At 41.7% G+C, this 19,900-nt stretch overlaps 1 protein-coding gene across 1 annotated transcript in view; it reads right to left on the bottom strand.

Annotated features, from left to right (window-relative positions):
• Positions 1-4,970: 4,970 nt before the first annotated feature.
• LOC121276884 (EGF-like repeat and discoidin I-like domain-containing protein 3) overlaps positions 4,971-19,900 on the bottom strand; it is a 318,995-nt gene continuing 304,065 nt past the window's right edge. Inside the window, exons 10-11 of the mRNA XM_041185494.1 lie at positions 8,726-8,881; positions 4,971-7,277 (exon numbers count right to left, since the gene is read on the bottom strand). Coding sequence (XP_041041428.1) covers positions 7,131-7,277; positions 8,726-8,881 — 303 coding nt within the window. The 3' untranslated portion in view covers positions 4,971-7,130. The remainder of the gene's footprint in view (positions 7,278-8,725; positions 8,882-19,900) is intronic.

Raw genomic sequence — 19,900 nt, 5'->3', positions numbered from 1 at the left:
TTCAGCTCTTTTGTCCAAGTTTGAACAAAGGCTGTAATGAGATCAGGAGATGAGTGACCCTAGTGGAACCCAATCTGGGCATCAGTGAGCAGGTTATTGTTAAACAAGTGTCACTTGGTAGCACAGTTGATGACGTCTTTCATTACTTTGCTAATGATTTGGTTGGTTTTTGATTGCCTCTTATTCAACTGGGTCATAAAGAGAGGCGATAGAATGATTTTGGTACAGACCATAAGTAGATTTACATAAATACATCACTTCAGAGGTTGATATGTTGAGGTTATGGTTACCACTGACCAGTTATCAGTGGTTACTGCTTCACCCACTGCAAATATTAGAATAACATGGCCCTTAACAATAATTATAGCCCATTACCTATAAATCAAATAAAACACATTTCACAAGATATGGATGTTTCAAAGTTTTATTGTTAATCTGAAGAACATACAAGCTTGTACTGATTTTGCATTAACCATCAGAATTGGAGCCTAATACAAAAACAAGAGTATTATTACACAGTTGCTAAGATTGCAGTGGTTATTTCATCCCTATTACATAATTTATGCTTTTTAACTTACTGACGGGTCTTAAGCCACATTTTTTTCCAATATACTGGTAAATACTTTTTGTACAACAATAAAACAAGCCTATCACATTCAGTCAAAACCTCACTTCAGATCTTATTGTATTGTCCTGGAAGGGAAAGTCAACTTCTGTAATAGGAATGTCTTGAAAAGAGATATAGGTAAAAACAAATAACAATATTTTCCCTTGAACATATCACAATGCTAACACATCTTTTAAAAGCATTTTGCATAAATTACTGGTGCAATTATTTATTTTGGCAACAGCTTTAACAATTTGAATCACTTTAACTATTTTTCAAAGTATTCCACACACAAGTTGGGTAAATTGATAAATGTCCTGAAGCAATTCAGAAAAGATTTGTGTCTTTGAATTGCACGAGGTTCCTTTCTTGGCTCTGAATAGTGCCATCTTTTGCTTTTTGGCATTTTTGAAGAAAACAATTTGGTAGCAGTTATGTGAATGACCCAATATGCATTTCTACTATAGCACATCTATTCACAACTTTAGGCAAAATATGTCACCAATTTTCAAAAGGATTCTCCCAACCATCCACTGTAACTTCAGCGAGCTCTCAACAGAAGACTGGAATAAGTGGCATAAACATTTATCTGCAGCTTCCAATGATCTCCCACCAAGGGAACTGTGGAAATTCTACCCCCAAGAATTCACCAGGAAGATCTACTCACAAATTTTCTCATCGTTAAGCTTTGTCAATAATTTTCCAAATTTTCGAAAAAGGTGTGCAAAATTATGAGTGATTTTAATGGAGTAACATAGTGAATCTGTTTTAATTGGCAAGTGGGTTGAAGACCAGAGGACACAGATTCAAGGTAGTATCACAGAGCACGGGAGGTCATTCCATCCACTGTGCTTGAATATTTATATGATAATTAATAGAACCAGAGGACAGATGATAATTATATTTATACAGTGAGTTCTTATGATATGGAATGCAGTATCTGAAAGGGTGGTGGAAGCAGATTCAAAAGTAACTTTCAAAACAGAATTGGGCATATACTTGCAAAGGAAAAAATGCTGGGTTATGGGTAATGTGGAGTGTAGTAGGGCTAATTAAATAGCTCTTTCAAAGAGGCACAGGTACAATCAGCCGAATGGAGTCCTTCTGTGCCTAAGACTCTACTGCCCAGATTTTTGTTGAAGTAACTCTGGAAACATTTTAAAATAGTGAATGGCACCTGATTCCAGGATTTCTGCTTTCAGTCCAACACCTCCAATTTTTGCTAGCTTGGGATAAGGATGGGAGTAGCGAACTGCACCCTGTACTCCTGGCCTGGCTGGCTCCATTGTGGGCATAGGCATCTCCTAGCCCCTGCAATTTTTGTGAAATTGGGTCAGCTTCTCCATGATTCGTGATTCATGGCCTTCAGATAAACTATAGTCTGGACTCGGGAACCTTTTAGAGGTTTAAAAGGTCTTACCCATACCCCCAAAGCCCTTCCGTACCCCATGCCAACTCAGTGTGAATTCATGTCCCCCAGCCACTCCCCACGGCCCCTCTTTCTGCCAATACTAAATTGATGCCAATTCATGCTCTCCGTGGCAACTCAATGCCAATGCATGCCCCTTTCATGCCCAGTCACCCAGTATGCATTATGTACATAACCAATGAACCTTACAATAACAACATCAAGTGTGGAGCTGCTGAAAAAAAATTCACAAATCTTCTTTTGAAAAATATACTGCAGTTCCTATAATCCTATAAAAGTGTCAATTAGACAGGCCATTAAGGTATCAGTAACAGAGGCTTCAAACACTTCACACCTCTTGGCCATGACTCCAGATCAATTAAAGCATTAGCTTACCAGGGTGTTCTGTTTTAACAACTGAAGTGAATTTTTGACTTTGCTTCATTGACATTTTTATGTGGTTAGAATAAGTTGCTTGTGCTGTGATCTTTTGTCAATGTTTCAATGTTTATTCGGAGAAGATTAAGAGGTATGAAGTGCTTGAAGCTGCTGTTATAGATAATTTAATGGTTTGTCTAACTGACACTTTATTGCATTGTAGAAACAGCAATTTTTTTTTCCAAGATTTGTGAATGGGTATGTTTTTTTTCTCCTCCGCAGTTCCACACTTGCTATTGTTATTATATGGCTCATTGGTTATGGCCATAGTGCATACTGGGTGAATGAACATGGGAGGGTCATGATTTGTCTTGGAAGGAATAAGGTGTCATCGGTGGGCAGGTGGGAAGGGTGAGGGCGTGTGAAGGCTAGAGGGCCTAAAATATTCTGGTCCTCCAACTCCACAGCTGCAGTCTGCACACTCCCAGAGTAAAAATTGTGTGTGATTATCAGTGTACTTTTTACTGAGGTGGGTCTGGCAAGTTTTTCCAACTTGACTCTCTGCCTCCATAGCCATAATTTAGCCCTATGAATTAGATGTTCCTTCTTTTATTCATTTATGGGTGTGGGCATCACTAATTGCCCTTGTTTAGGAGGCATTTAAGAGTCAACCACATTGCTATGGGCCTGGAGTCACATGCAGGCCAGACAAGGATGGTAGAATTCCTTCCCTAAAGGGGACTGGTGAACTAGATGGGCTTTTAGAACAGACTTTTAATTCTAGATTTTTATTATTGAATTCAAATTTCACCATCTGCTATGGCAGGATTTGAACCCTGGGTCTCTGGATTACTAGTCCAGTGAAAATACCACTATGCCATCACCTCTGTGCATCTTCAGTTGTTTGTTTGAAGTGGAAATTACTCTTTCTTTTGTTCAGAGGAAAAAGATTGTAAAGTAGGCTTCTGGGGGATAAGTTAGTGTATTTCATATAGATTTTCCATAACCTTGGTGACATATGTCCATCAACTTGTTTCTGATGAATAAATTGTTATAGAACTTGATTTGTTTCAATTCCTCAAAGGATGTTCTTTGATGGCTCTACCCTTAGGCATTTAGAATGGGAATGCAAGAGAAAAATGGGTAAAGATATCCAAAAGCACCTCTTTTGCACACCGATTAGCAGCCTTAATGTGTGAGCTGGGGTACCCTGTTTTCATTGCTCTGTTAATTGCTGAGGCACATAGCATTAAGGAGGATCTTGGAGGATGATACAGATTTCAAAAAAAGACAAGCTAATACATCTTTGAAAAAGCACGTGGTATTAATAGAAGTTTTTCCACTTGTGAATAGTAAGAATTCCAAGACTGCCTACAGGAGAAAACAACTAGAGAGATTACTTTTCTGAAGTAGGAGAGGCAGAGAGAAGAAATAGGGAGAAATATTACAGAGAATTCAGCAAGGAGGCAAAATGTAGTTGAGGGATACAAATTTCTAATCAAATAAGTGCCCTATGGTATAATGCAATATGATATGGAGCAGATAATAACATGAACAATTCAGTTTGTCAAAAAAAAATGGAAAATCTAATTTAATAACATACTTTTCACTTTTTTTTAGAATTTTCAGCTCACCAAAAAAGGCTGTTGCTTAACCAAAAGCCCAGCTTCATTAAAGTACATCTGTTGAAAGGTACCAGTCAACTTAAAACAATATATAAAGTAGGGTTGAAATTGTATCTTAGGTATAATTTTAATTGGATATCATACTTCCTCACTAACTGATGTTTGTCAATAGCATGATGATATTGTAGTGGGGGTGTGTATACTGGGAAAACATTCTCTTTAATCAGCTACCAAAAATGGCATTGAATTTATCATCTGGTATGCTATTTCAATCTAAAGCATAAATCTTAATTTAATCCATTCAGATTCTATACCCAATATCATTTTGATGGTTGACTTTCCCTTTAAATTCATTTACATATTAATGCATTCTTAAGTTACTCAATGCATTGCAGGGACCAGGAAGGCTATAGAATCACAGACACGCCAACAGTCTATTAGCTTGAATAGCTCGCAGTAAGATTGATTTCTCCACAAATCCTCTGTTGTTCTACAACGTTACAGCTGAAGTACACCTTTTGTTGACCTTCATTGAGCCAATTTAAAATTATCCACATCCGTGAAAAAGAAAATGCCTTAAATCTTAATGCAGTGTTTTCTTTTTGGGAAGGTTCACCTTCCCCCATAAAATTTTGTTGTGCTAACCTCCTTCTTGATTGTGTTAGCCTCCTTCTCAGCATGACAAATATGTAAATGTAGCTTTATAAATGCCAGACTGATCGACTTCTTGATTCCAAAACAAATGTTGTGTAGAGTATGTAACTTCAATTTTTTCAAGCTTGCCATAAAAGCAATGAATAAAATGTTCACAAATGTTACCGTCTTCAATATCCAGCACAATTCTAAGCAGCAGAACTCAATTATCCGAATTGAATTTGAAAAGGGTACTGCTAGATCTCAGTGATTGGATAAATATCATTTTCAATATTCTTTAAGAGAACAGTCTTTGGAGACACAGTAAAAAGGATACCGCAGCTCTGGAGAGATTCAGAAAAATAGAAAATAATCTAATCTATACAACCTCTTGTAAAAATTAAAGGATTTGTAAAGCTGTTATGGTTAAACTGAGAAATAGGAAACTTTACCAGTCTTATGAAATTATAGCAACGGAAACAAAGGCGCAATTTCTAAGATTTTCTACCATTCTAAATTACCTGCTCGGAAATAGGATTGTGAACATTCTGCATAGGGTTTAACATTAATATCTTGATAGAGTCATGGGCGTATCATACCTGGCCAACAAGATAATCTTAGTTCTCAAATAGGGTTTAAACAAATAATTTGCATTAGGGCTGAAATTAACTTTGTGGCTTGGTTTTCATTCATTATTATTACTATTCATTATTATTCACTCATTATTATTCAAGCTCTTAAATCTCTGCCATTCTATCCAGGAACAAGGTGAAAATTACTGTTGTCAGGCATTAAAAAGGATAAAATTGACTGGAATTTCCAATCTGATATTTTTGCAAGCTTTACAGTCCTGTGCTGATACAATATGAAAGCTATAAATGACAGCGCCACATGTGAAAACTTTGCTTCATAGACAGAGGCAACAACTAACAGAACTGCCAAACACATGGTTTACTTATTACCTTACAACAAAATGGTGCACATTTGAAATGCTCATTAGATGTCATTAATGTTAGATTCCCAATATAAACACATATATTCAAGTGATGAATAATTTAGGAATCCCAGTAAATAAGGCTTCTATACACTACATGATCCTTTTCCTTTACCAGTACACAGATGCCTACCATCCATACACTCTGGATTTTTGTAAGTTTAGTGCTATTATACTACATTAATTTTTAGTCAGAAATAAAAGTGCTTTAAAGAGAAGATATTGATAATTAAATATAAGAAACATTGTGATTAGGCTATGCTGGATTTAATATTCCAGTAGTTAAATTCTGATGGTAGCATACAACAGCATCTGAATCACTCATATTACATCAGTGTGAATTTTGTATGAATTTGTTATAAATTAATTTGCTATGTTGCAGAATTTAAACACTGGGATAAAATCTTCTGTGTGCATCAAGTTACTAAATAACATGACTCAAAATGAATGACTTACAATGACATCATGTAGTGTGTTCATCGATAAACAAAGGTCATTTTACATTTATCTAAATCATAACAGAACTGAATAGATTGAGGGTGGGCAGACAACTCATGTTTCAACAGCTCTCTCAATTTTAAGTCCACAGTTAAGAATCATTTATTTTTCCTTATATTTCTCCTAGACAGCAAGTGCTTCTCTTTTCATGAAAAATAAAATTTGTGACTGAATAATTTAAGCTGGAAATGGAACTTTTACATCTACCCCAAACAAAAAGTAGTTGACGGGTACCCACGCATTAGCATTTATGGTCTTGTACATTCATGAGTTTATTGTCCTTGTATCTTCAGGGTCACAAACTTTGTCTAATTATTTTTGTATATTACAGTAACGTAATATGCTTTTACTGGTTTTCTCCATTTGCATTTTAATTACATGTCCAAGACATACATTTTCATCAGGAAGTTTATAAGTAGGAAGGTTTGTAAGCATAATTTCATGCATGTGGGAAAAATGGCACCTTGAAAGGGATTGTCAGTCTCTTACAATGTGTGACATGCACAATTTGATAAACAAAAGCTTCATCAGTGCTCAATTAATCGTTTTAATGTCTGGAACTATAACGACAAAGATAAACTGAAACTGGACTATTGAAAAGCATATTACTCTTAGGAGCCAGAGAGAAAAAATCTTTATAATAAATAAGAGACAATATTAGCATCTGCAATAATGATTAACGATTTTAGTCCTAGGCATGTCAATCAAACTTTGGGGGTGGAGGGAGGGGGTCAAAAGGTCTGCAATCATAAAGGTCTATTTCATTATGTATAAATTAACAAAAAACATGAAAATAAACTTTTAAGGAAAAAAAATCACCATTTTAAAATCTGATAAAGGGCAGGCCTTGATCAGCTAACTTGACTCATTCCTATCATAAACTGAACATTTGTTCATGAAAACCCTTTAATATCTTACAGGTTTGTGCAGTTTTTGTTGAGATATTCCAAGGACGGTGATAACTTTCTTAACAGTAGCCAGTATTCTTCACTCTTCGGTGCATCCCAGTAACTCCGTCCGCAGAGTGATTCTGCCGTACCATGACCAGGGCAAGATCCTAATATATTGTGCGTAAATAGGAGGATCTATTACATTTTTTCTGTGTGTATCATTATCAAAATTACCTTGGAAAACCTGCCAATTGAAAAATAAAATGTGTTATTGCTAAACAAACAATATGACCCATCCCTCATCCACTACTAAACATTACCATCAACAGTTCATTTTGCAAGATATCAGGGAGGTAAAGGAAGGTTTCCAGAGAAGACCTGATAGAAGTCTGTAAAATTGTGAAAGGTTGGACAGGGTGGATGTGGAAAGAATGTTTCCACCTGTGGGAAAATCCAAAACTAGATAAATACAAGATAGTTACTAATAGGAAATAAGGAGATTTTTTTTGACTAATAGAGTGGTTCAAAGGTGGAATGCAGTACCATAGGAAATGATTGATACTATCAAAAGGGTACTAGACAGGTAAGAAAAGGTAAGCTGAAAGGTTGAGATGAAGTAGTTGGGATGAAAAAAGGCTTATGAGGTTTATAAACATGAGCAGAGACTTGTTGGAGCCAAATGGCCTGTTTCTGTGCTGTATATTCTATGTAATTATGGGGATTACTTGTTTGAAACTAATTTTTGTACTGCTCTAGCAAAATACCAATTCACTTAACAGGAGGACCCTGTCTCTCTTCATCAGCTGGTAACAATAACCCAGTAATCCATGGTATGCTGACCGATTTTCATTCCCACAGGCATTCAACAGTTCACTGGACTTTCTGACCTTTGTTTATTTTGGATACTTCAAGGAAACCCTTTCAACATTCAAATGATTGTTCTCTTGTTCTTTTCTGGGTTTATTTGAAGCAGGAGTAAAAAATAGATAATGAAAATTTATTACATCCGTGACTGAATTGAACCACTAATTTAGATGGAATCCTAACTACATGTGTACTCTCACGCAAGCAGATCCAAATATTTTGCTCAGCCAGGGCAGGGAGAGAAAAGTAAAAGGCATCAATGTGCATTGATGTAGCATCATAAATGTGAAGTCCTTAAAATCCCTTTAGATGCACCTTCCAAATAAAGATGGCTGCGGATCCTGAGTATTTAACATTTTGAATCATGTAACAATGTGACAACAGCTGATGCCTCAAGATTGAACTATGATGGCTTTTGACATTTTCCAGTGTCTTTAGTTCAAACAAGAGTTAGTTGTCAATAACAATCAACTTTATCAGTGTTAAGACCTCCATCTATATTGCAAATAGGTTCCTCCCTTTGTATTGAACATTTGCCTGATGCAGTCTTAAATGCAAATTTGTAATGGAATCATCGGTAATCCCGCAGACTTTAATACCAAGGTGTTAAAACTAAAGAAAGCCTTGTGAATGATTTTATCGTTTACCTTCAGAAAAACAGAATCCTCACTCATTTGATTCACTCATCTGATTATCTTAGTTGCCCATTAAATAATAAATTAAGAAGGGCAAACTAACTCTTCAGAAATCCTACAGGAACTCAAGAAATACTGAATAAGGTCTTGTTGAATTATACCAACTCAGTATGTGGAAATTTTTGAAACTCACCTTATCCTTTCGTTGTTTTACATCTTTATAAATAGACCAGTTCCTTCCATCATTACTGTAGGCTATCTTGTACGAACCCACAAATTGTATGTGCCCAAAATCTTTTGCACCCTGGGTGATTATACCAGTCACTTTCGTTGGAACAAGCAGATCAATCTGAAAGTGGAAGAAATAGAAAATAAAAAACATTTCCAGGTGAGCAGAGAGTTCCACCAGCTTTTTAAGAAGAAGAAAAAAAATTCCAAACTTTTGTTTAATGGAAAAATGGAACAGTGACTTTTCTGCTATCTCCATGTAAAATATTTTATTTATCAAAGCAGTTAGTAAGCTCTAGCCTCATTTGTATCTTTCAAAATATTACCTATTAAGGCACATCAAAAAATTACTACATTTCTACTCACAAACACAATTCATTTATATTTCCAGACACAGATCATAGTTAATTTGAAAAAATTGCAAAACATCAAGGATCACATGGATTCTTTTTTACACGTACTGAGACTCACTATTCAGTTGTCACCACTGCTCTCACTTGGCCATCCTTATCTGTTTTGGGTTTCTCTCTCTTCAATCTCATCTCATCTATGAAAGCTACCTCCTGCTCTCTTGACCCCTTCCCACTAAACAAGTGGCCACATAACTTTTCTACCTCACTCCAGTGCTAAATGACATTGGAAATGGCTCTCTCTCCTCAGGTACTGTCCTCTTTTTCAAAACCATCATCACTCTCTCCAAACACTCAACCTCAAGCTCTTTGTCTTGAAAATTACCAGCCAATCTCTTATTTCTCTTTCCTTTTCAAATTTCTTGAACATGTAACCCCCTGTAAATCTATGCCTACCTTCCCCATATCTCTTATATCTCTCTAATTATATTTCTGCACTGCCACAGAACCAAAACACCCCTAGTCTCAATGGTATCCACTACAACTGTAACGACAGCAGTAGTGCATTATCTCTCCTGGACTTCTCTATGTAACTGTTTTTTAATACAACTTCGTTGTTGTCCTTCTCAGCTGGATTGTCCTTGCTTTGTCGCACTCTTGCTTGTCATTTCATAAGCAGGGTAACCATTGATGGCTTCCTCTTCCACCTCTACACCAACACCTCCAGAAATTCCAAGGATATATTCTTGGCCCCCTCCTCTTTCTCATGCTGCCCCTTGCGATATTATTTGAAAACATGAGGTTGGCTTCCACATGTTTGCTAACAATCCTCAGCCCGACTTCTTCATCACCTCTCTTGACTTCCTCCACTGTCTCTGTAATGTTAGACTGTTTGTCTTCATTCATTTTTGATGAGTTTCTCCTTAACCACTGTCTTAGTCTGCAACAGACTATTTACAATCTTGCCATCCGATTTGATAAGGAACTGAGCTTCTGAATGCATAACATTTCCATCGCAGAGGCCACCAACTCCTGATCCAGTAAAACTGCCAAATGCAATTCCAATGTTCAAATAGCTGATCTCCCATCCCCTATCCTCTGTACATTTCAATTCATCCAACATTCGGCTAATTGCATCCTATCCTGCATCAAGTCCCACTCACTGATCACCTGCCCTCAATGATCTACAATGGCTACTGGTCTCCATAACCTTAAATTAAAATTGGTCAGCCTGGCTCTTCTGCATTCCACTCTCCACAACTTCATTCACTGCCACCACCACCACCACCACCCCTGTCAACCCAGTGGCTGCCATGTCTTCAGCTGGCTAGGCCCCAAGCTTTACAATCCCCTCCCTCCTCTCCATCTCCTCATTAAAACCCAGCTCACTGATCAAATTTCTAATCACTCTATTAACATCTCCTTTGACTCAGCATCTATTTTTTGTGATTATGCCTGTGAAATGCTCCAGGATGATGTTCTACGTTAAAGTTGCTGTTGCTGTTAATTAAAGGTTTTCTTTTTCTAGAAACCTCTATGATTCCGTAAATGGATAGAGCAATTTTAATAAAATCAGAATGAAAGTTGCTTTTGCAAAGTTCAAATTGAATTAACAGATAATGTGAATTAAATGACTTTGAATGAATTAGGAGAACGGTTTTATTTATATATTATAAGTTGAAGTAATATACATGCTCAACTCCTGTGGAATCTGATTTGAAAGTGGAAGTGTCCACCCTAAATTAAGCTTTTCTTTTTGGTAATGGTAAAGAAGAAACTTCAATGAAATATAATTTGTAGGCTTGGATCAAAATGTTAATTGAAGAAACAAAGGCACCTGTGTGTATTCTAAGTATTATGCAAAATACATTAAAATCAAGCCAAACCTTTCAAAGATTTAGAGAATTTGATTGTCATGCCAAAAACATGACCCTCAATTCAATATAGTGAGGTAATAAATTGTTCTGGAATAAAATACGTTAATTCTTCTATGACAAACAGCTTCCATGTGTGAGATTAGAGCAGATACTCTAAATGTGAAAAGCAAGTTTGCTATTTGGTGCCAAGAGACTATAATTACGATGACTTATTTTGGAGGGATTTCCCGTTTGAAATCTAATTGGATTAAAAATGTAAAAATACCCATGTGTTACAAATCAATAATAAAGATTGTAATCATTTATGAAGTTACAAGGTTTTTTTTTTAATCTTAACAGGTTTAATTTTTGTGACTAGCATCAGATTTTCATCAGTCCAACACTCCATTTTTCAGCTTGAATGGTGTGGCAGACTAGAAATGAATAAAAATCTGCTTCCCAAGGTCCTACTGTCACACACATACACACACACACACGTGGTTGGGAAGCCGACCTCCACCTGCTAACAGCTCTGCACCACGATTTCACACGGGCGTGCCAATTAAGGCCCATGCTATGTGGATCATGAGTGGCAGTGTTGAGCACTGCCTCTGTGGGTAGGGGGGAGGGGGGGAGGTAGAGGGCGAGCCAGGCCTTGTGCGCAGTTCACACATGCGTGAGAAAGAGCACTTCAATCTCCCTGAGGCATGGAGCTGCCTTAGGGAGATTGAAGCACTATTTAAAAAAATTAATCAAGTCAGTAAAAATTTAATTAAAAATGTTCCCTCTGTCACATGAGGTGGGACATGTTTTTAATTCCAAAATAAAGTTTTTATTCAATGTTTATTCGCTTTAGGAAGCCTCATCCCACTTGTGGATGAGGTGTCCTAAAAAATGTAAAGGCCGCTTAGCCTTTTCACCTGCCCGCCAACTGTAAGGTTGGACGGGTAGGCGGAGATTTGAATTTAATTAGATTGTTAATGGCCTTAATAGGCCTTTTAATTATTGGCGGTTGCGCAGCCGACTTCTGCGCCTGCCTGCTGAACGAAATATCGTGTGAGTGCACGATGACGTTGGGACGCGCGCTCGATGTCATCACGTGTCATTTTACACTTGGGCGGTTCGGGTGCGACCCAGCATGGTGAGCGTAATATTCTATATACACACACACACATGCACACAGTCCCTTTGGAACTTGTATGTTTTCTAACATACAAAAATTATTTTCATTTTTGAGGGTAGGGCACTAAAATAGTTTGTGCCTCGGGTAAACTTCATCTGATGGGTGGTGCTTCAAGTGCTGGAATTGAAAATCAGCTCCCATATGTCCCCAAGTGCATTCAAATCGCCAGCATAAATGTTGCTTAGATGTGTAAGGGCTGATTTTCCTCCCCTAAGTTTTCAAGTAAAAAACAGAGGAAAAGGAGGAAGAAGAGCCATTACATCAGGTCTCCATTCCCTTTATATAGACCAGGGATTTCCTATACATTACTCCTGTGTTGAGGGGAGTGGAGAAAGGGAGCGGTTACAGAACTATGCTGATGAGACAGGAAAATGTGAAACCAGCCCTGCCATTTATATTCCTCTTCCAACGCCAGATGGGCACTTATTTACAAGGCGCCTTGAAGAATGCAGCCTCAGGCCCTGTGCCTGGATTTTCTCAGGTCAGTGAATCCAAAACAGTCAGATAACAAGATGATGGAACCTGGTACCAGATACCATCCTTGTGCCTGAGGCCTTCTCAGTGCTGCTTTCACACAGCAGCAGGAATGTCCTCATGACCAGGTGCTCTAAAATTTTGCAAATCCCACCTTCTAGTGCTGTTTTAATTTTTGTTTAGTTATGGCATAACTTTCAATTTGCTTAACAACAAGAGTAGTATTAATGAGCTAAGAAAATGCTGTTGTTATCTCTTAAAAACATATGGCTGGATTTTACTCTAATCATTTTAGAATGAAACTGCATTATGTCCACACGCAAAATTATTCATTTTAGAGGAATTCAACTTTACAAAGTCTGAATATTTGTATGAAATCAAGCACTCTGAAGTTGAAACATGCCCATGGTCCATTAAAATGGTTTACAAGGGCTTACTACAGATTAGTTTTAGTTGGTCTCAGAAGCAAGAGATTCAAATTTTAAAATGTACATATGTAGGCATTTAACCACACATACTGTCTATGGAGCGTCACAATATTTACAATATTGTAAATAGCTAATTTTCAGCATCATCTAGTCAGGGAGCAATCCTATCAAGAAGTCAATATGGAATGTGTTTTTTCTACGTTACAAAGATGTTTTTAAATATGTTTTTTTTGTGGTAAAATAAAACCTGCACAATTTGCAATTGTTTCATTTGCATTTAATTTGCATTAAATTTACTGGCTTTTGAAAATTCATTCACTATGGGCGAATCTTTCCATTCTGAAGTCTAAGTTCGGTGATGGGTAGAAGTGGGAATGATTCCTGTTGGAGGGGTGGGACGGCGGACCACATGCGATCTTGTGCTGGTCAGCTCATTACCTATGTATCTGTGCGGAGCATAGTGCATCTCGTGGAGGGAGAGGGCAGGTAGTCGCCTTCCCTGCTGGTCGAAGGTCCAGATGCCATAATTAAAGGGCACCTGGGCAGCCATTCGCTCGCTGCAGGCCACAAGCTTCAGTCTGGCTGTCCTCAATGTCCCAGAGAAGAAGGCAGCATGTAGCTCCATGGTTCTGCAAAGCCTCCCTGTAGACTCTCCTCCAGGGTATTCAGAAAAGGCAGGAGGTGCTGTTTCCCTGGGATGGCAGCAGGAGGCCTTCCCATCTGACCACGGCAGTCTGGATGGAGGACGCAGCAGGGGTTTGTGCCTGTGTGGCCCAGCATAGAAATAGCCAGAATTGTCGAAGAGGATGAATGATGTGTCGTGCTCTGCCAGGGTATGTGCACCTTTTACTCTCATTGCAAATTTACACACATAAGGAACGTTACACAGGAGTTTGTGTTTCAGCTCTCACCAGCAATTAGGACTGAATGTGTGCCAGCTACTTCAGGCTCTCAATCAGTTGAAGGCCACCCTGTTTCTTAATCACTCACTGGGGAGGGTTCAGCAGCTGCCATAGGTATACATGCTCCTGAACTGCTCATGCAACCATTGTGGTGACAATCAATCCCTCTGTCTTTCTGCAGAAGAAAAGCGCCCAACAGGTGTTAGCGGGCCCAGATCGGAGGTGGAATTCCAGACATTCGAGTCCTTACCCAATATGAGGAGCAGGCCGCAGAGATAGGTGGGTGGGCCCATCTACCATGTAATGGAGGTGAGCTCAGAGGTGAGAGGGAAGGTGGTGTGGTTGGCACCTGTCCTATTTTACATGTCCCCCATCCTCCACCGAAAACACATCTGGCGGGGTCATGTATAATCCAGCCCATTGATTTAATTAAGGAGCCTGCTTGGTCAATCACTAATTCTTTCTTTTCTCTATTTCAGGTACCAGCAAGAAAAGAGGGGAGGGAAACTAGGGGAGACCAGCCACAACCCATTTTCAACCCAAACCCTGAGGGGGATGCTTCAGAAGCCTCAGAGGGTGCACTTTCACGGCTTTCACCTGCACCCTCCAACAGCACAGATACACTCACCTCGATGGGTTCACATGCTAGAGTAAGCTGGGGGTCACAATCTGGTGAGCACATCACAGACACGGGTCCACAGCTGATGGGAGAAGTGACAGCTAAGATCTCTGACACTCGGAGGAATGCTGGAGACCAGGACCCTGCTCAGGCACATGCACATAACGTGCCTCTGGACTCAGCCCTAACAGACATGTTGGAGATGCAGAGACAGGCAGGGAAACACCAGGCAAAGTTGCCAGAGGCCATGTGTAGACTGGACCAAAGGCTAGGGGAGTCCATCTATGTTCTGTCGACTGTCATGGCCCCAGCATGTGAGCACCTGGTTGCCTCCATGGAAAGGTGGAGGCCGCCTTCGAGACCCAGGTACGGCACAACGCACAATGGCTGCCAGATATGCGCTCGGACCGACATTCCATCAGTTTGGCCATGGGTGCAGTGCAGCAGTGGCTAGGCAAGAAGAGGACAGGACACCTCAACCTCCTTCCAGGTGCCCCTTCTCCTCGAGGAATCAGGGAGGTGCAACTGGGCTTTCACAGGGAGGAGGAGCACTGGCCAGGCATCATGGGGCTTCATCACAGGACACTCCAAGGGTGTCCTCTGCCAGTGATTCCATAGCCTTCAGCAGATCAGGAGGGTATACCTGTACCTGAGCAGGAGACCCTTGGTAGGCTGGGGCCCTCTAGGCCTCGGGCCACCGGAGGATGCCTGCCAAAGTCATTGTAGTCAATGGGGCATAGCAGTTAGCAGGCTGCCTCCACCTCAGCTGTGGATGTCGGGGCTGCACCTAGACATAGCAGTAGGCTATAAAAGGTTAAGAAGTATTGAAGGCACACCCCAGATGTCATGGGTGTATAACTGTTGTATATAGTTTTGGCACTTGTAAATATATACTCACTTGGCCTGTTTGGAAATTTCCTGGATTCCATCTTGCTGGTAGTTACTTCAATGTTCACGGGTATTTAATGGTCTGGAATGTGGGCCCCTTCAGAGTCTGATAATGAACTCCTATAGATTCACTTCTCTCACATTATCAACACAGTCATTACTCAATAATCCCACATGTGCACGATTAAGCACTGGCCTTCATTTGTGAGTGCGCTGCCTGGGCACGCATCATGCAATCCATTACTTGCAGCTCATCATGTTCTGATCTTTGAAAACACGTTCAGCGAGGTCAGTGTATCTCTTGCTGCTGTTGCCTTGATATCAGACGTGGGTGAATGCCAGGACCTCTCAAGGGAGTTAAATCTGCTTTGTTAGTGGCAAGGTAACACTGTAGATGCCGTTTCAGAGCTGAGAAAGTGAAACTCTACACTGTCTTCTTAACAGTGGAAAACCAAAGGCTGCCCTAGATGTCTGGAGGAAGCTGTGGTTGACACAGCCAACAGTTAATGGCCTTTCTTGATGATTTGTCATTTTGAGCTACCATGCAGGTGAAGGCTGTGAATAAGGAGGCAATGGGCAAGTTAGCCTTGACTGCAAGAGGGATTTGAGTGTAGAATTTAAGAAGTTTGTGTGCACAGTTGACTGGAGCCTTTGTCAGACCTCACATGGAGATTTGTTTGTCCTGCTCATCTCCTTATCACAGGTTGCAGTCAACCTAGCATAAAGGGATTGCAACCAAAATGCATCAGACATCATTGAAGGACCAGTGTATTAAGTCTATGAGGTGAGAGAGGGTAGAATGGGCCTGTGTGTCGGACCGTGCCAAGGACTGTGAGGTTATCCATGTGAGGCATCAGCAGCTCTGACAGACCTCTGCAGGGTCCACGCAGGAAAGAAGTTTACCTTGGCTGGGGTGACCACAATAATGGATCACGGTAAGGCAAGCTAAGACTGAGGCTTGTAGCAGGGTTCAGAGTGGTTGCAACTCATTGACCCATAGTGCAGGTGAGGCCATGGACTGCAAAGTAGCCTCAAACCTTCATGGCATAATGAAATTGTCAAGGGATATAGGGTTACTATGGGTGAGTGGCAATCGGGGTTCAATAACATGACCTTACTTGATCAATATGCATGGAGGAGCGATCTCAAGGAGCCAAATAGTGTACTTGTGCTGCTCTTCCATGTGGACCCACCTATCTGGTTCTGCTTCGAAGAGTTCTCTGCCAGTTTTGTGCCCTTTTGGGAGCAGGTGTGAGGTTGACATGAGTGCATCCCCTGCTGAGGTGTGATTTGAAATTGCTTCCAAGTCACCATGCGCATGGACTTTGTGAGGACCTGGGCGAAATCACAGTTCTACGTACAGGTGACTGAGGTTGCTGGAGATGAGGCAGGTTCTAATGCGCACATTTAGCATCAGGGCTCAGCATATTAGCATAGTTTGGCACAAGCAGAGGGTCAAACCACCAGCAGGGCAGAAGGTAACTAGTGGAATTTAATTTGGCTATTATAAATGCAAGTACATTAGAGAGAAGTATAATGTCTGTAACCAAAAAGGAGCTGCGGCCATCCAGCCAGCAGATGATAGAAAACCAAAATTTAAAGAAACGTGTCAGCAGCTTACTCTGCCTGAAATCTGGTAGCTATCAGATTGGCACCGACCTCTCTGCTGCATTGTAACCCCTCTGCTATGGCCTCTGCATCTGGCTTGTCGACCCCCAAGCCCTCGTTGGCACCACCCCTTTCACTGTCCCCCTCGTTGGAGGAGACATCTTAGTCCTCCATGTCTCCCTCAGCCAAGACATCCCCCACTTTGTGGTGCGCGGTTGCGCAGGGCACAGCAGACAACCATGATCTGGGACATTCTCTGTGGTGAGTACTGGAGAGCCCCTTCTGAGCCATCCAAACATCTGAACCTAATTTTTAGCAGGCCGACTGTCTGCTCAATCACTGACTTGGTGGAGGCATGTGCATCATTGTAGCTCTTCTCAGCAACGCTCTGCTGACAGTGAACTGGCGTCATCAGCCAGTTCTTCTGGGGATGTCCCTAGTTCCCAAGGAGCCTGGCATGCAATTGCCAAGGTCCCTCAAGGTGGCGCCTGGGAGTGGGTTGGAATATTGGCATCATGGGAGCTCCCCAGGAACCGAGCATAAAGATGCAGGATTTGCCTTTTGTGATCACATATGAGCTGCACGTTCAAAGAGTGAAATCGTTTTCTATTGATGAACGTGACTCGCTGTCGCCAGGGAGCCTTTCAAGGCCACACGTGTGCAATCAATTGTGGCCTACACTTGCAGAAAACCTATGACGGTTGCAAACCCCAATACTCTTGCAGTCTGGCTTTTGGGATCCAGGCAGAATCGGACAAGTTGGTGCCTTCTCCTGAACAGGGCAACTGCTACCTCCCGTACGCAATTGTGTGTCGCTGACTGGGAGATATTGCACAGGTCCCCATTGGAGCCCTGCAAGCAGCCACTGGCAAAGAAGTTTAAGGCAGCGGTGACCTTTAATGCCACTGGAATGGGATTCCTTCCAAGTCCTTGCGGCCGCAGCTCATCATGGAGAAGCTGTCAGATATGAGCAAACACACCGGGGACAAATGAAGACACCACTGGCATTGCCTTTTGTTCATTTCCAGATAAGAGCACCACCTGCGATATGCCTGTGGTTGAGCCAAGGCTCGCCCTTGCAGTGGACCATGTTTGCCAACACCCTAATCTTCTTAAGGGCCTGCTGCCTCTTGCTCAGGCTGTTGCTTCTGCTGGCCCTGTGCCAACCTGTGACTCCTGCTCCTCATCTGGATGAGAGCAGTAGAAAGGCAGGGCTGCCTAGAGTCTGCATCAAACAGGCCTCAGTAGATCTGTGAATGAACTAAAGTAATAAATGCAGTGAGCATGTTCTTTACAGGTTTGCCTCCATCTCAGAGCTACAAAGCCAGTGTCAAGCTCTGTGCCTGGTTTCCATCTAGACATGGCATTCCCCATCCTAACCCTCCCCCCAGGTGAAGAATCTTCTGGAGGATCAGAGATGGGTGTTCCTCCCATTCATACATAACTGTGCATGGAGACATTATTCTTTGACTTGGATGATAAGAGCCATGTGTGAGAAGCCTCCCTCCGACACTATTCAGCTTGCCTCCGCTACTCTTGAGAGTCTACAGCAAGACCATTACCTCGGCAGCATAGGAAGACTAACCACATGATCCCTTGTCAACTATGGCTATTCACCCAGGAGGATGGAGGTTTGGAGTCTGGAATTTATTGTTGTCCACCAACCCTGCCCCTTGGAAGTATCCACCTCCCTCCCTCTCTTTTTCCCTGCCTCTGATGGCAGCAGATGGCAAATGGCACAGAATGACAGACAGCTTTACACATAGCCTGCGATTTTCCAGCCCCAATCACCGTCAGGATCTTCTGCTCCCACTGGAAGTCAACATACTTTTGGCTGGCCTGCCGCATCCCTTGCAGCGGGTCCCACCACGGCAGGGCTGCAAAATCTCAGCCATTGACGCGATCTCCAGTTTGTGAGACCCATGAGTCGGGAACAAACCTGCCACCGTGTGGACTTCACCATAGAGAGGAGAACACAACTGAGCATAGTTGTCATCCAGTTGCCTCATGATTATTAGGGTGTCCCTCTAGTCAGCCAAATGTGCTGACCTTGAGCTCCACTCACCTGAAAAGCCCCTCTTCCTGTTTTGAGGTATCGTAGTTTTACATCGACAGTGTTGCACTGTTGTCACTCGCAAAATTGTGTATGTTAGTTTTTGGACTTGCTTCACTACCTTCTACCCTCCCCCTGTCACCCACCAACTTCCCCCCATCACCCTTGACTCACCTAGTACCATTCTTCTCCCCCCACTGCCCTGGACTAATGCCCCCTCCCACGCCTATGAAACATTCACCTACCCCTCTATCACCCTGGACCTACCATCATACTGGATCTCACTCCCTTCTCTCACTGTGATTGTTCCCTCCACTGCCTAGAACCCTCAGTACAAACCCCAGGACCCCACCAGTGACAACACTGACCCAGCCCTGTAGGACCATCTCTCTCCAACCATTCTTGCCCCTAAATACCCCTCCCGCACCCAGCTGCAGGACCCCAGGCCCAACACGAAATGCCCTTCCCTCAATCCTACGTCACTGCACCTTCATATTTTCTCGCTGCCTTCCCTGGACAGTCTCTTTTATCCCCGAATGTCCCCACTTCCCCCCTTTGCTTACATCCACACCCAGCCTCTACTCTACCCTACCTCCCCCCTTGCCTACCTCCCATGTCCAGCCCCTCTTCACCCTAATCTCCCTTCGCCCTGCCATGCTGATATGTTCAAGGACTTCCACCTTCCACCTTACCCCCATTCCTCCCTTTGCCTGCCTCCCATGTCCAGTCTTCACTCCAACCCCATTCCCCTGCCTCCCATGCCAGCCTCTGCTCCATCC

Source organism: Carcharodon carcharias, chromosome 4 (genome assembly GCF_017639515.1).
Source record: "Carcharodon carcharias isolate sCarCar2 chromosome 4, sCarCar2.pri, whole genome shotgun sequence".
Taxonomy (NCBI): domain Eukaryota; kingdom Metazoa; phylum Chordata; class Chondrichthyes; order Lamniformes; family Lamnidae; genus Carcharodon; species Carcharodon carcharias.
Note: the sequence above shows the minus strand (reverse complement) of the source record. Positions and strands in the feature narration are given on the sequence as shown.